We start from the raw sequence: 16,968 nt of genomic DNA, 5'->3' as shown, positions 1-16,968 counted from the left end.
TCACCTTTTTGCTGCTGCCTACAGTAACTGTTAGCTACAACACAACACTCTAATTTACACAAGTTTAATTCCTCAGCTTTAAGACCACATTCAGTAATCACAATCACATGTTCAGTAACAAAAACTTGTGAAAGGGGTGGTTTATTTCACAGGTACTGAATATTTATGTGCATCAGTTTCAGAGCTTGTTTCATATGTGCTACACTACTGAATTGTTCAGACCAAAACTGTTCAGACCAATCTGGCTCTCACAAAAAACCTTGTCTACAGTAATAAGCATATTAATTCTTTTGTTCCACCCTACTTCTTTGTCTGATGTGTGAGACTGGAGGCTAATTTGTTCATTTATTATGTTTGCTACTTTGGATCCTCCCTACCATCTGAAGACTCAATGCACTCAGTATGGAATCCCCAAAACATCCTGTTCAGGAAACCTCTGGAATATGGTGGGGACACTGTCAAGACCCAAAGGGTAGCCTGTTGCAGTCCAGACAGAGTGTCAGTAACGAAAACTTTTTGCCTTTGTCAAGAGGCAGCTGAAAGCATGTGCCCTAAGATCAATTTTAGAAAATAATTTTTCTCCTGAAAGTTTATAAAACAAATTCAATTCATCTGGATAAGGCAAGAGATTAGAATCAATGTCCACTTTTGCATTAATCGTTTGATTGAAGTCTCCACAGAACTGAACACATCTCAAGCTTCATAACTGTGCTAATGGTGAAGCCCTATCACTATAGGAAATAGGGGACAAAATCTGTTGTTCTAATCTCTCTAGTTCAGTCTTAACCTCATCCATATTGTGTATGTAAACTGAAGTTGGAGGGATGGGTAAGGGTGGGATGGGGGGGGGGGGGGGGTGGGTGAAGGAAAGAGGAAAGGAAAGGGAAGGAATTGTTGATGTCAGCTACATTGGGACAGTATGCTAAATTGTTTGCAATGAATGAAAATGTGTGCTGGACTGGGACTTGAACCTGGGATCTCCTGCATACTAGGCAGTTGCATTAACCACTGTGCTATCCAGAACACAGTTTTTATCATAACTGCGATGACTATCTCAGCACACCTCTCAGCTGACCCCTACTCACATCCAGCACCACCTATCCACAGCTCTTGCCCATGTCCTCTATGCTCACTACTCAGAGTTTCCCTCAATAGGTCAGACATATTTGAACATCAGCACTGAAAACAGTGGATTCATTGCCCATCTAGGTGAATCAATTATATGAATGTGTGGTGTCTGCTCTTTTACACACATTCAAAGGAACAGATGCCACACATTCATATAGTTGATCAACCTAGATGGGCAATGAATCCACCTTCTTCAGTGCAGATGTACAAATACATCTGTCCTCCTACAGGAATCCGTTAGTAGTGAGCATGGTGGACATGGACAGGGCCTACAGATAGGTGGTGCTGGATGCAAGTGTTGGTCAGGCAGTGGTTAATGCAATGCCTAGTAAGCAGAGATCCCAGATTTGAATCACAGTCTGGCGCACATTTTTATTTGTCGCCGCTGATTCTGCATAATGTCCCAGTGCAGCTGACATCAGTAATCCCTTTCCTTTCCTTTCTCCCTCATCCACTTTCAATTTACATATAATATAACACAGCTGTGGAGTCTGTGTTCTGTCTGTTCTTTTGGACATCCTTGAAAGAACAGGCACCATGCATTCCTATCATCCTTCCTTTCCAACAAAATCAGGAGAGCTTCATAAAATTGTGGGCTTCCTATTGGCTTTAAGACAATGTGCTTGGAAGTCAGGAAAAATATTTTTTTTTTAAATTTAAAAACATAATTGTTTTTTACTGTTAACATACAAGAAGTCTTTATAATAAAATTTGGAACTGTGAGAAGTTTTTTCCTGACAACACAATTAAAAATATGTATTTTAAGTATATTCATTGCTGTATACAATTTTAGTTATATTTCCTTATACATTTTTCATCAGTGGCAAGAACTTTTCTCAATGTTATTGAACACAATTTACCAAACACCTTGCTTGCCAAAATAACATTCTGTTTGGAGAGCACTATTCCATCTACTCTTGTACTGTGTTCACACCTGAATCTCTGAAACTGATACTGTTTGCTCCATCAGATTCCAGACAATTTTAGGTCCACTATGCAATTCATCCTTCTGTATGTGACTAAAACATATTTTATCCTAAATAGCTCAAATTTGTTGTTTCAGGGAGAAAAAGCTATTGCAGTATTTCTGAAAATACTGTACTTACAGAATACAGTAACATGTTTGATTTTCTGAGTTAACAGGCTCCTGCTGGTGGTTGGAAGTGCAAGCTTGGGCAGTTGCCTAGGGGATCAGTGCTCTGTAGTACACTATCTGGCAGCTGGGGAAATGCGATCTTTCCCCTTTCGGTCGGGCAGTCAGTTCATAGACAACCTGCACTGCATCTTCAGCTTCTCAGCACCCATGGATCATCATCTGACAATCGCAGTGTCTGACCTTGATATGGCACCACCCTCAACTGATATGAATGGCAAGACTTCATGTGTCAACGATGTGCTCACCATCTATGACCTGACTGGTGGACAGTTACAAGCCATTGGCAGGTGTGTCTTCCAATATTACACCCATCTCTCAAGCACTGTTTGACCAGTTTCCCAAATTTTAAAACTTTCTGATATTTGTTATGTGTTTTTAACACTTCTAACTTTTGATGACAACTGCAACAGACAAACAGAGTAGCCAGAATGAATCAAAACTGGGAGAATTTGTAAAACTTGGTAATAACTACAAATTACTTAGAATACAGCAAGCTATACTCATAGACCCAGCAGTGCATACTCTTATGTAAAGGGAAAGATCAGTGTTATGTCAAGCAAAGCTGAAACATGAAGGCCAGCATCAGTATGAGACGTCAACATCAGACAAACATCACAGTATCAGCTTCTGGCTAGGTTAGGACACACAAGAATTATTGGTCTCTAGGAAATGGCTTTGACATTCAGTGACTTTTTGCCTTTGTATTGCATATACTACAATAGAAATAGTGATGGTGTGGAACCTGTGGATAGAAGAGGGTCAGCTGCAGCAATGAACAGACATTGGAGAACACAAAGTGCACACATCATAAGATGACTCCATCATGTCTGCTGATCATAATGGGCCAGACAACTTCATACACAGTATTGTGTTGATGTGTGAGCTCTGAGTATGGACATGTTTGTGTCAAAAGTGTGAAGTCATCTGCTACATATTAATCTGGCAGTACAGAGTCAACTGGGTCAGCATCCATTGTGAAAAACTTGTCTTTTTTGGAGGAGGGGGGTAGGTGTTATCATAGGGAAACCTTAAAATACCTCAGTCAAAAATGATTGTCATAATTTGTTGTTACCACATGAACCCACATGCTCAAATTATGTTTTCTTCTAAAACTTCAAACAAAACATTTACTTAAGTTTGCACAGATCAGTAATACTGAACAACTTGTTACATAAATAATGAGACCAAATAATTGAAAATGTATACCAAATTAATACATGGCCTGACAACTTATATGATGTATTCTTGTTGCAGCTGTTGTGGAAACAATGCTACTGTGAATCCAAAGTTTGTCCTGTCTTCAAATGTTGCTGTGGTGAGCTTTGTCTCTAATGAGAGCTCTACACCACGCAGGTTCACTTTAACACTGGGAGTTGTACAGCAAATGCAGCAAGTGCAGCAGAATGGATCTACTTCTGAAGGACAGAAAGAAGTGGAGACAGGAACAGAAGAAGGACAAGGAAATGGAGAAGAAGGAGAAGGAAATGCTGAAGAAGAAGGAACAGGAGAAGAGGAGACCACAACAGAGACTGGTGAAGGAGAAGGAACAGGAGAAGAGGAGACCACAACAGAGACTGGTGAAGGAGAAGAGGAGACTGTGACAGAGACTGGAAATGGAGAAGGGGAGGAAGAAAGTGAAGAAGGGGAAGGGGAAGGGGAAGGGGAAGGGGAAGGGGAAGGGGAAGGGGAAGGGGAAGGGGAAGGGGAAGGGGAGGGCAATGAGGATGAGGAAGCAACTGGTGAGAGTCAGAGGAGGGGCAAAGCTGTGCCAAAGAGCTCAGCCGTAGCTCCAGGTCAAGGGTCAGTCAATGCTTCAGTTCAGCAAAGAGCCACAAGAAAAGTCAGTAAGCAACAAGATGTGAGGTGGAATGCCACAGATAAACCTAGACAGAAAAGAATCAAGCATAAGAAGCGCCAAACAGCACATACAAAGTAAGTAATTCATATAAGCAACACAGTTATTTTGTACAAACTCATTATTTTTACAAAAAGATTTGAATCTTGTGAAAGCTCTGTTGTTATTTTTGTTAAATGACAGACTAAGCTAAACACAAATATTGTGTGAGTAATCAGAGTATCAGATGTTTCAAATAACTTTATATGTATAACAAACTAGCAGATCATCTATTCATTTCAAAAACAGTAGAATATGTTTGAACACAACAGTACCATCCAACCAAAATGTAATTCATTTTTGAGCTAGATACAAAATTGTATTCACTAACATTGACAATGGCCACCATTAGCAGCAGATAATTCAACCACTTTGAGAACACATTATTAATTACAGTTACTTCAAAGCATAGGTGCTTTACCATTGATGTATGCACACTTATCATGCAAACTTGCTTGAAACTTGAAATTATAGCCTACTGATTATATGAGTGCCCTGGAGAAAACTTCAAGTCTGCACACACACAAGCAGGGTTCTACTCTTGTTTTAATGATATTGACTATGTGGGGACATGAAAGTACCTCCCATCCTAGAATATTGCTCAAGTGTTTAGCCCAAACCGAATAGGACTGAAGCATGACATTTAACGCATACAAAGAAGGGCAGCATAAATGTTCATATGTTTGTTTGCTTCATCAAAGGATATCACAGAAATGCTGAAAGCTCTGAACTGGCATGATACTGAGGACAGACCTCAGCTGCCCTGTGAAAGCCTACTTACAAAGTTTCAGGAACCAGTATTATGTGATGATGTCTAAGAATATACCACAGCCTCCTACATATCATTCCCATAGGGAAAAGACAAGATTAGGCCAATTATAACACAAGTAGAGGAATTTAAGCAGTCTTTTTTCAACACTCTATTAGCAAATGGAACAGGAGGAAACCCTGATATGTCGTATACTGTGGAGCACCATCTGTAGGCTACTTCACAGTGGCTTGTAGACAGAACATTCTGTACCATGTTAAAGCAGATGAAGAATGTGTAGAGCTGAAATACTGAATTCCGTTTGCAAAACTTTCCTCACAAGGGAAATCTAGAAATGTTTTTATAAAGATGACGTATGCACATACAACAGAATTACTAGTGTTGAAAAGCAACTGAAACTGCTAAATCTCAGCAAAGCTCTAGGGGCTGACAGACCTTTTCAAGTGGTATAAAAAATCTGAAAGTGATGTAATGATTACAAGCTTGAACATAATTTACAGGAGATTTCATGAACACAGGATGATTATCAGAAACTAGAAGAGAAAACTGGTTACATCCGCCTACAGAAAAATAAGAACAGATCCATAAAATAATGTCATATATCATTCATCTTCACCTTTAGCAGAACTATGGAACATGTTATTAACAACCAACTTGAAACAAGGCAACAAACATGGACTTTTAAGGAACTGATAATATGTCAAAGAATTTGTTTGTTTAAGGTATGGTATCCCAATACCCCCAGTTAAAGATAATCCGGTGGATCAAGTATTTCTAGTCTTTGCTGTATTTATAGATTTGCAAAAAGCATTTGACTTAGGACCACATCTATGCTAATTATAAAATGTAGGATCATATGTGGTATCAAATAAAATTTGTGGCTGAATTGAGGATTTTTTTGGTAGGGAGGACACAACAACTTATCTTTGGTGAAGAGTCATCAACAGATGTAGAAGCAACATTGGGTGTGCCCCAGGGAAGTGGGAACATCTACTGTTCATTTTGTATGGTAATGACGTTGCAGACAATATTAATAATAACTTTACACTTTTTGCAGATGATACAGTTCTCTGTAATGGAGTACAGTCTGGATGAAACTGTATTTATTTATTTATTTATTTATTTATTTCTTACACCATGGATCCAACTGTGACAATTTCACATGGATGTAGTGTGTGTCAATTTTTACATTGTCAATGACAAGTACTTGTACACTATGTTTACAGGTAAAGAATATAAAGTTACTTAACCACTACAATGATCCATAACACAACATAATGGAATGAGAATCCTTAGACCTACAGATTGCAGGTATAAAACAAAGTAAATTAAACCTGAAAAGGTCATATAACCCAGACTGTTAAATATAAGCAGTTAACACTAAAAGAGTTACATATGTGACAAGAATGTTCAGCTTAATGTTCAATTTATATGATAATACATCTTATTTTAAGGCCGTTTCTCACTGTGTGTCATAAACTCTTCCAAACTGTAAAATGACATGGCTAAAAGAAATTGCCTCAGAAGCTCTTTAAATGTAGATTTGTTGGCAATTTCACATTTGATTTCTGGAGGAAGAGCATTAAATATCTTTATACCAGAGGACTGTACACCCTTCTGCACAATCTTCAAATTTTTACCTTCAGTGTGGAAATCATGTTTCCTCCTTGTGTTATACTGATGGTATTCACTGTTATATTTGTATAAATCAGTGTTTTTACTTATGAAACACATAAGTGAGTATATATATTGAGAAGTAGTTGTAAGAATTCCCAGATTCCGGAATAGGCTTCTGCAGCTGCATCTAGGATCTACACCAGACATCACTCTTACAACACGCTTCTGAGCAATGAATATTTTCTTTGCAAGAGGTTGATTTCCCCAGAAAATAATTCCATATGCCATCAAAGAATGGAAGTAACCATAGTATGCAGCTTTTTTAATGCTTAAGTTTGCACTGACAGAGATGATTCGCATTGCAAAAACTGAAGAGCTGAGTCTCTTGTAAAGATCTAAAATGTGATGGGACCAGTTTACTCTACAGTCAATCTTCACGCCTAGAAACTTTGTTACTTCCACTCTTTCTATGACCTGTGTGACATATTTAACAGTCATTTCTTCCTCAGTTTTGGCAGTTGGGGTGAACTGAATATAATTAGTCTTACTCAGGTTAAGTGAAAGACCATTTGCAGTAAACCATTTCATTAATTATTCAGTCAGATCTTGGTAAAATTTCAAATGAGTGAGGTTTTAAACATTCACAAAATGAAAAACCATATTATCTTATGACTATAATGTCACTGAGTCACAGTTGGAATTTGTTAACTCATAGAAACGTCTGGGTGCAACTCTTTGTTGGGATATGAGATGGAATGAGCACATCTGCTCAGTTGTGGGTAAACCAGACTTTGGCTTATTGGCAAAAAACTGGGGAAATGCAGTCAGCCAACAAAGGCAACCCATCTTAAAATGCTGCTCAAGAGTGGTGGACCCTAAGTAGGACTAACAGGGATTACTGAATGTATAGAGAGAAGGGCAGCACCAATGTCCAGAGGTTTGTTTTGTCCTTGAAAGAGTGTCAAAAAGATGCTGAAAAAACTGAACTGATCAACACCTGAAGACAGACATAAACTATCCTGAGAAAGCCTACTTACAAAGTTTCAAGAACCACCTTTAAATGATGACTCTAAGAATATACTACAAACCTCTGGCCATGGTTTCTGTAGGAATTGTGTTGCCAAGATTATATTAATTACTGCACACAGTAACTCTCTCCACACTCAGTACATGTAATGTGAAAATAACCATTATAACTGGTACAATGGGACATACCCTCTGCCATACACTTCTCAGTGGTTTTCAGAGTATAGATGTAGATGTGGATTTAGGAGATATTAATGTGCTGTACAGGGTATCTAGCCAGATTTGTGACTGACCTGAGAACATCATAACAGTCTTAGTGAAGACCAGACTCTTCCGCTTAAGGCAGAAGTAAGATTCTGATGTGCCCTTGGATATGTGATGGAACCATTAATAATCATATCATATATTAATAACTCAACAGGTAGCATTGATGGCAAATCCAGCTTGCCCACCCTTCACTTTCTAACCCACCTGATACACCAGAAATCTCTACAACAATTCCATCACACAGGTTGCGACTGTATCAAAACCAAGTTTATGCTCAGTAGTTTTCTCACCCTGCAGCAGTAGCTGCAGCAACTCGCCCCCCCCCTCCCCAGCAGCTGGCTACTGGCCACAAACAACTCACCAACTTTGTCAGGTGTTATATGACCAGGTGAACATGGCACTATGATTTTGTTTACCAACTGTCATTTTCTGATTTGAAATTTTTTATGTTGCAGTTAGATATTGGACTTTGCTTGATCATGACTAATGAACATTCTTCAAAAGTTGTATAATAGATTTACAAGTGGAAAAAAGTCTAACATTTGCAACATATTGTTTGCTCTGGGTTTGACAGAGCAGCAAGGGAGCTCAGAACACTTGCACTGTGTGGAGCGAGTGCTTGCAAAACACATCAGCAAAGGGTTTTGCTGTTTCAAGAAATGCCGTTCATTCTGTCATGATTCATTTTCTACATTCCGGAAGTTTCGATAACTGAAATATGTGATGACCCATGAACATTTAACCATAATGCACAACTTACATTCAACAGACAAGGTTCAGAAGTTTGGTGTAATAGTACAACAGGCTCTAACTCAAATCAACAAAAATCAAAGGAGTGACTATTAGTGCATTTTAACTTGAATGTCATCATTTTTCCCACTGAGAATTCCTATGCAGTATTGTTACTGGAGTCTAGTTATGATATCTTTATGTTAACTTCTTAAGAGGTTCAGCCATAAGAAAAGACATCTCCTTGAGCAAAGTGCAGTCTGAATACAATATTTTGCAGCTGGTGGCTCAATAAGGATGTTGTACACTTCAAAACCCTCCCCAGGGTTGTGTCTGTTGCAGCTGGTATTTGTTGCCAACAACTAAAATCAATAATTCAGCGTATGTAAGCCTGCTTTAATAAAACAGAAAGTACTTTAACATGAGCATGCCTATAACAACATGAATGAATATGATATTATTGATCTGGACTTCAAACCTGTCTGCATTTATTTGCTGTCCTGTGTCAAACTGAAACAGTGTGCAAGCTTGGCATATGATAGTTATAATTTAGTTATTGACTTTGGATCTGACTGACTGTAGCTCTGTCATGAAACAGCTAAGAATCTGGCCTTCAGCAAGACTGAAACCGTGATGCACAGCAGCCATCGCTTCAGAAGCAAGCACATCACCTCAGTGGCACTGAAGTGCTGGAGTGATTGCGTCTTCCTTATTGCCCCAGTGGTGGCTACAACCAACAAACAGCAATGTAAAAGACAAGATTAGCTGCAATTTCTGCATGGAATGATCTCCCCAGACTCAAAAGCATAAAGTGATGTGCCAATGTCACACCTTATAAAGAAAAAAACTGAGATTATTCAAACTGACAAGGGTGTATCAAGTGAATTTGTCAGTATATTGAAATGTCATCCAGGAAATAATTCAGCAGTCACACCATTGCCAAATATATTCTACGTTGTTGCCAAGTTTCAGTTATTCATTCCATCAGACAATGTGAAGCCTGGTGCAGAAGTGAGTACCTTCTGTGTCTAAAAGACATGACGAATGAGGGCCTGAATACCAAAAGTATATGTCAATGGATTTTGTTCACATTTCTGAACTACAGCATAGTTACTAATAATACTCAGATGCTCCAACTGCAAATTAAACACCATAAATCAGTAAATGTCACAATTACTTCTGTTTTTCTGTCATAAGCACATTGAAAGCTGAAAAACTAATTCACTGAATACCATCCACATGTCTGGAGTGTCTCAAGTGATTATTCTGGACACATTATGACAAAGTAACACATCTTTTGATCATTGCAGACTTTGAAAATGTTTCTCGTAAGAGAGTTGTTGTTGGCATCATCTGCAAAACAGAGGGGCACAAATGACAGGAATGTTCAGATCCAAAGAGAGACGTCATAAGCTATAAATAATGTTATGTTCCAAACCAAGAATTAGCTCGAAAGTAGGCTCAAAAAGCTGTGTAACAATTGACATCAGTGAATATGCACGGTGTTGGTTCAATTTGAGCTGCTGCTAAAATGAAAGGAGAAGCAATTGTCACCAGGACAAGGAATAAGGAACAAGAAGTGTAGACAGTATATATATATATTTTTTGAAAGAATGACAAGTATCTACTCATAATGATTACAGTATAACCACTGTTGATGTTTTGTCAGTAAAAGCAAAGAGTGTCCATGTTGAAGAGCTTTTCAACTTGCATTATGTTTAAGACAGAGAGATCTGAGGTAACAATGCATTCACCATGCTGAGCGTTGTGCTAATTTTCTATGCAGTGCTTCACAGTGAGTGCACATTGTCATTAACTGAGTCCCTGACAGTATCATTTATAAATGATGTCTCTATCCTGCTATAATACTCAGATGAAAATTATCAGGATGTAATACGATGGCATAGATGGGTAGACAGTTCTAGTACTCACTGAGGCTATCTAAACACTGATGAATCATGACACTAAACTGACACTGTGTCAGATCATAGCTCAGATTTATTGTTATGCTCATGGAAGAGTTGCTCAGTAATAGGCAAATAGCCTCCACACCCTATTACCTCACACATAAGACAGACCCACAATATACCAATTAATCACAGTGAAATGCCTTTCTGCCTTTCTGGCAGCATTTATTTTTTCTTCTTTTTGTTTTTTCTTGTTTTACAGTAAATCATCACCTCATTTTGGAAGTGATAAACAATTGTTACAGTCTACCACACCATAATTCACACACACTCCCTCCGTGGCCAACGACAACAATAACCAGCGATGTTTCTTAAAATATGGCACTGGACGCAGTTTTATAGCTACCTTCTTGTTGTCAGCTTTTTTGAGTGGTTATTCCATTGTTACTCTGAAGATGAATACAAAAGGTAAATACTAATATTGTATTGTGGTGAACATCTAATGTTTCCATTCTTCCAGCTCTACCATTCAAAATGCAGTGAAAATGAGTGACATCTATGTGCTTATGACTGATAAACAATACAGGGTGTATGAAAAAGAATCATCCAATTGGGCATGTATATATTTCTGAAACTAATAAATATTTACAATGAATTTTGTTTTTTTATTAACAGGAAACTCAAAAAGTTTTTTTTTTCATAGCTTTTCATAGGTGTTCAATATGCCCCCCTTGAGGTCCATGGCATGGTCTATGTGGTATTCAAATTGTTCCCACAGTGCAACAAGCATATCTTGAGTTACAGCTACCACAGCTGCTGTTATGCAATGTCTCAGTTCATTCATTGTTGTTGGTAATTGAGGCACATAACTAGAGTCTTTTGTAAATTCCCACAAGAAGTAATCACATACAGTCAGGTCCAGTGACCATGGAGGAGAGTAATATAAAGCTGAATCATTTGGCCCAGTGCAACTGATCATTCAGTAATCCTTTGATTTAAAAATTCCTACACTTCCAGGTGCCAGTGTGGTGGTGCCCCATCCTGTTAGTAAATGAAGTTGTTTGAATCAGTCTGCAGCTGTGGAAAAAGAAAGTTTTCAAGCATATCGAGATATGTGCTTCCTGTAACAGTGTTCTCAGCAGAGAAAAATGGATTATATACCTTTTCCTGTGAAACTGTGCAAAACACATTACATTTTGGAGAGTCCCTATCCTGTTGAACAACTTCATGTGGTTGCTCCATACCCCATATTCTCACACTATGAGGGATCACCTTTTGATTTAACCGGAATGTTGCCCCATCACTGAACACTATGCATGGAAGGAAACTGTTGTCCTCCATCTTTCCAAGAACAAAATTACAGAACTCCACTCATGTTGTTTGTCATCTTCATGAAGAGCTTGCAGTACATCTACATCTACATCCATACTCTGGAAGCCACCTGACGGTGTGTTGCAGAGAGTACCTTGAGTACCTCTATCAGTTCTCCCTTCTATTCTAGTCTTGCATTGTTCGTGGAAAGAAGGATTGTCAGTATGCCTCTGTGTGGGCTCTAATCTCTCTGATTTTATCCTTACGGTCTCTTTGCGAGGTATACATAGGATGGAGCAATATACTGCTTGACTCCTTGGTGAAGGTATGTTCTCGAAACTTCAACAAAAGCCTGTACCAAGATACTGAGCATCTTTCCTGCAGAGTCTTCCACTGGAGTTTATCTATCATCTCCGTAACACTTTTGCGATTACTAAATGATCCTATAACAAAGCGCACTGCTCTCCATTGGATCTTCTCTACCTCTTCTATCAACCCTATCTGGTACGGATCCCACGCTGCTGAGCAGTATTCAAGCAGTGGGCGAACAAGCGTACTGTAACCTACTTCCTTTGTTTTTGAATTGCATTTCCTTAGGATTCTTCCAATGAATCTCAGTCTGGCATCTGCTTTACTGACGATCAACTTTATATGATCCTTCCATTTTAAATCACTCCTAATGCGTACTCCCAGATAATTTATGGAATTAACTGCTTCCAGTTGCTGACCTGCTATATTGTAGCTAAATGATAAGGGATCTTTCTTTCTATGTGTTCGCAGCGCATTACACTTGTCTACATTGAGATTCAATTGCCATTCCCTGCACCATGCATCAATTCGCTGCAGGTCCTCCTGCATTTCAGCACAATTTTCCATTGTTACAACGTCTCAATATACCACAGCATCATCCGCAAAAAGCCTCAGTGAACTTCCGATGTCATAGCTGAATTTTGTATGGTTTAATGTGTAAACATCAACAGAACACATGCCAGTTTGACATGGGGGGCATGTTGAGCTGTCGAGCTGCATAGCAAATGAATTTCTTCGGACTCCTTGTGAAACTATGGCAGATGCAATTGATGTCTGTGTCAGACACTCATGGATTGGGTGGCATTTTCCCTTTACACAAACAACCTGTTTCTCAAAATTGTTCATGTCATCATCTAATGCTCTGTGCTGTAGGAGGATCACACCATACCTAGTACAAAAGGCATGCTGAACAGTTATTACTGAGCCGCACTGTACAAAGCATACAACACAAAATGCTCTCTGTTGTCCCACCACCATTTTTACTAGAACTGAAGTAGGCACACACTGCTATTACCTAGCAGTAACCACATTAAACTCAAGAGTTTACTCATTCAAACAGTATGTTGTTCATGCACATATCTCAAATAATGTTATAGTTATGATTTCTCTAAATTGGATGATTCTTTTTGATTTTCCCTGTATCGTAGTAGTAACCAGCAAAGTGTGGCAAATTCGATCAGTCATCTGACAATTACAATCTCAAGTGTTTCATAGGATTTCCTTAGTTGATTTCGTTGTGGTCATTATCAGTTAAAATAGAGGAAGAGGAAAACATCTGGATTTAAATATATTTTTGTAGTGGAATCTGAAAGTACGACTACTGTTGCACCAGTACGCAGTTAGTGAGATACCGTTGAGAATGTGAACTTTCTCTCATTGCTTTAGTACAGACTGAGATAGAAAATAGCTGTTATAATTATTTATGTTTAACATATTGCAATCCATTTCAAGTGTGTTTTGATCATCATTTATCATTGAAGATAAATTGTCTTAGTTTAGAGCTGTTTTGTTTATTGTTCATTCCTGGAGTGGCTCTTGGAGTGGAGTATTTTCGGGGAAGCAGTGTCAGTGAATGGCCAGAAACTGAGTGCCAGTGGTGCCTTCTGATGGCATGGAGCTGTGTCTTATCGTTTGTCATGACTGAAATCATGGCTTGTGCAGGTTGCAGATAATGTTTATCCAGTTGTTTTGGTGTGATATTGTGTGATACACTTTTCATAAATCACATGTTCACTTACATTTTTGGCATCCTATGATTCATCTGCATCCATGGCACACTGGGTGAGTGGTTTATGACATTACTCTACTGCACTGCTTAATCTGACACTGATTTTGATGTAATTATTCCACACAGTCATGATCCTTAAATTTGACGAGCATGGTAACAATGAATTAAGAAAAATGAGATTTTCCATTAAATAAATTATGATAGATATTATAATTTACTCATAAAATAACGACCTTGTAGCCTAGGCCAAAATGTTGATTTTCCAGTGCTCTATTGCTAATTATGCATGAATTTTCAAGCATTAAAATTCCAAACGAATATCTAGTGACCTACAGTAATTCAGCTCCAGTCCTGAAAGTCATTCGACTATCACTGTTTTGTCAAACACTTTTCAGATGACATTTTATATAGAAACTTTTTCAGACAATATATGTAAAGGGACTTTAATGGCATCCTTTCATTAGTCATTGTCCTGTGATGCTGCTAAAACATGTCAAATACTTGTGACTCAAAGTGAAATGTCTATTGATTCAGACAACTAATGGGTAGTATATTTCATAACAGTGGAAGGAATTCTGGAACAAACTGATTACTTAACTAAGGGTAAAATACAGAACTGGTGCAATTACTGCCATTTTAGTTGCTTAGCAGATGGTAATTTGCCTAAGCAGTTATCTGCAGAATTACTGTACTTGTTGTTGTTGTGGTCTGGTTTGATGCAGCTCTTCATGCTACTCTATCCTGTGCAAGCTTCTTCATCTCCCAGTACCTACTGCAACCTACATCCATCTGAATCTGCTTGGTGTATTCATCTCTTGGTCTACCTCTACGATTTTTACCCTCCACACTGCCCTCCAATACTAAATTGGTGATCCCTTGATGCCTCAGAACATGCCCTACCAACTGATCCCTTCTTCTAGTCAAGTTGTGCCACAAACTTCTCTTCTCCCCAATCCTATTCAACACCTCCTCATTAGTTATGTGATCTACCCATCTAATCTTTAGCATTCTTCTGTAGCATTACATTTCGAAAGCATATATTCTCTTCTTGTCTGAACTATTTATCATCCACGTTTCACTTCCATACATGGCTACACTCCATACAAATACTTTCAGAAATGACTTCCTGACATTTAAATCTATACTCGATGTTAACAAATTTTTCTTCTTCAGAACCGCTTTCCTTGCCATTGCCAGTCTAAGTTATATATCCTCTCTACTTCGACCATCATCAGTTATTTTGATCCCTAAATAGCAAAACTCCTTTACTACTTTAAGTGCCTCATTTCCTAATCTAATACCCTCAACATCACCTGACTTAATTTGACTACATTCCATTATCCTTGTTTTGCTTTTGTTGATGTTCATCTTATATCCTCCCTTCAAGACACCATCCATTCCGTTCAACTGCTCTTCCAAGTCCTTTGCTGTCTCTGACAGAATTACAATGTCATCGGCAAACCTCAAAGTTTTTATTTCTTCTCCATGGATTTTAATACCTACTCCGAATTTTTCTTTTGTTTCCTTCACTGCTTGCTCAATATACAGATTGAATAACATCGGGGAGAGGCTAAAACCCTGTCTCACTCCCTTCCCAACCACTGCTTCCCTTTCATGCCCCTCAACTCTTATAACTGCCATTCGGTTTCTATACAAATTGTAAATAGCCTTTTGCTCCCTGTATTTTACCCCTGCCACCTTCAGAATTTGAAAGAGAGTATTCCAGTCAACATTGTCAAAAGCTTTCTCTAAGTCTACAAATGCTAGAAACGTAGGTTTGCCTTTCCTCAATCTTTCTTCTAAGATAAGTCGTAGCGTCAGTATTGCCTCACGTGTTCCAACATTTCTACGGCATCCAAACTGATCTTCCCCGAGGTCAGCTTCTACCAGTTTTTCCATTCGTCTGTAAAGAATTCGCGTTAGTATTTTGCAGCCATGACTTATTAAACTGATAGTTCGGTAATTTTCATATCTGTCAACACCTGCTTTCTTTGGGATTGGAATTATTATATTCTTCTTGAAGTCTGAGGGCATTTCACCTGTCTCATACATCTTGCTCACCAGATGGTAGAGTTTTGTCAGGACTGGCTCTCCCAAGCCCGTCAGTAGTTCTAATGGAATGTTGTCTACTCCCGGGGCCTTGTTTTGACTCAGGTCTTTCAGTGCTCTGTCGAACTCTTCACGCAGTATCATATCTCCCATTTCATCTTCATCTACATCCTCTTCCATTTCCATTATATTGTCCTCAAGTACATCGCCCTTGTACAGACCCTCTATATACTCCTTCCATCTTTCTGCTTTCCCTTCTTTGCTTAGAACTGGGTTTCCATCTGAGCTCTTGATATTCATACAAGTGGTTCTCCTTTCTCCAAAGGTCTCTTTAACTTTCCTGTAGGCAGTATCTATCTTACCCTTAGTGAGATAAGCCTCTACATCCTTACATTTATCCTCTAGCCATCCCTGCTTAGCCATTTTGCACTTCCTGTCAATCTCATTTTTGAGACGTTTGTATTCCTTTTTGCCTGCTTCATTTACTGCATTTTTATATTTTCTCCTTTCATCAGTTAAATTCAATATTTCTTCTGTTACCCAAGGATTTCTACTAGTCCTCGTCTTTTTACCTACTTGATCCTCTGCTGCCTTCACCACTTCATCCCTCAAAGCTACCCATTCTTCTTCTATTGTATTTCTTTCCCCCATTCCTGCCATTTGTTCCCTTACGCTCTCCCTGAAACTCTGTACAACCTCTGGTTTAGTCAGTTTATCCAGGTCCCACCTCCTTAAATTCCCACCTTTTTGCAGTTTCTTCAATTTTAATCTACAGTTCATAACCAATAGATTGTGGTCAGAGTCCACATCTGCCCCTGGAAATGTCTTACCATTTAAAACCTGGTTCCTAAATCTCTGTCTTACCATTATATAATCTATCTGATACCTTTTAGTATCTCCAGGGTTCTTCCATGTATACAACCTTCTTTCATGATTCTTGAACCAAGTGTTAGCTATGATTAAGTTATGCTCTGCACAAAATTCTACCAGACGGCTACCTCTTTCATTTCTTACCCCCAATCCATATTCACCCACTACGTTTCCTTCTTTCCCTTTTCCTACTACCGAATTCCAGTC

At 38.6% G+C, this 16,968-nt stretch overlaps 1 protein-coding gene across 1 annotated transcript in view; it reads left to right on the top strand.

Moving 5' to 3' along the window:
* LOC124712279 (neurofilament medium polypeptide-like) overlaps positions 1 to 16,968 on the top strand; it is a 74,970-nt gene that overhangs the window by 44,482 nt on the left and 13,520 nt on the right. The window contains exons 2-4 of the mRNA XM_047242573.1: positions 2,272 to 2,571; positions 3,539 to 3,918; positions 3,976 to 4,216. Of these exons, the coding sequence (XP_047098529.1) occupies positions 2,272 to 2,571; positions 3,539 to 3,918; positions 3,976 to 4,216 (921 nt within the window). The remainder of the gene's footprint in view (positions 1 to 2,271; positions 2,572 to 3,538; positions 3,919 to 3,975; positions 4,217 to 16,968) is intronic.

This window comes from Schistocerca piceifrons, chromosome 8 (genome assembly GCF_021461385.2).
Source record: "Schistocerca piceifrons isolate TAMUIC-IGC-003096 chromosome 8, iqSchPice1.1, whole genome shotgun sequence".
In the NCBI taxonomy this organism is placed as follows: Eukaryota; Metazoa; Arthropoda; class Insecta; order Orthoptera; family Acrididae; genus Schistocerca; species Schistocerca piceifrons.
This window is presented reverse-complemented; position numbering and strand designations above follow the sequence as displayed.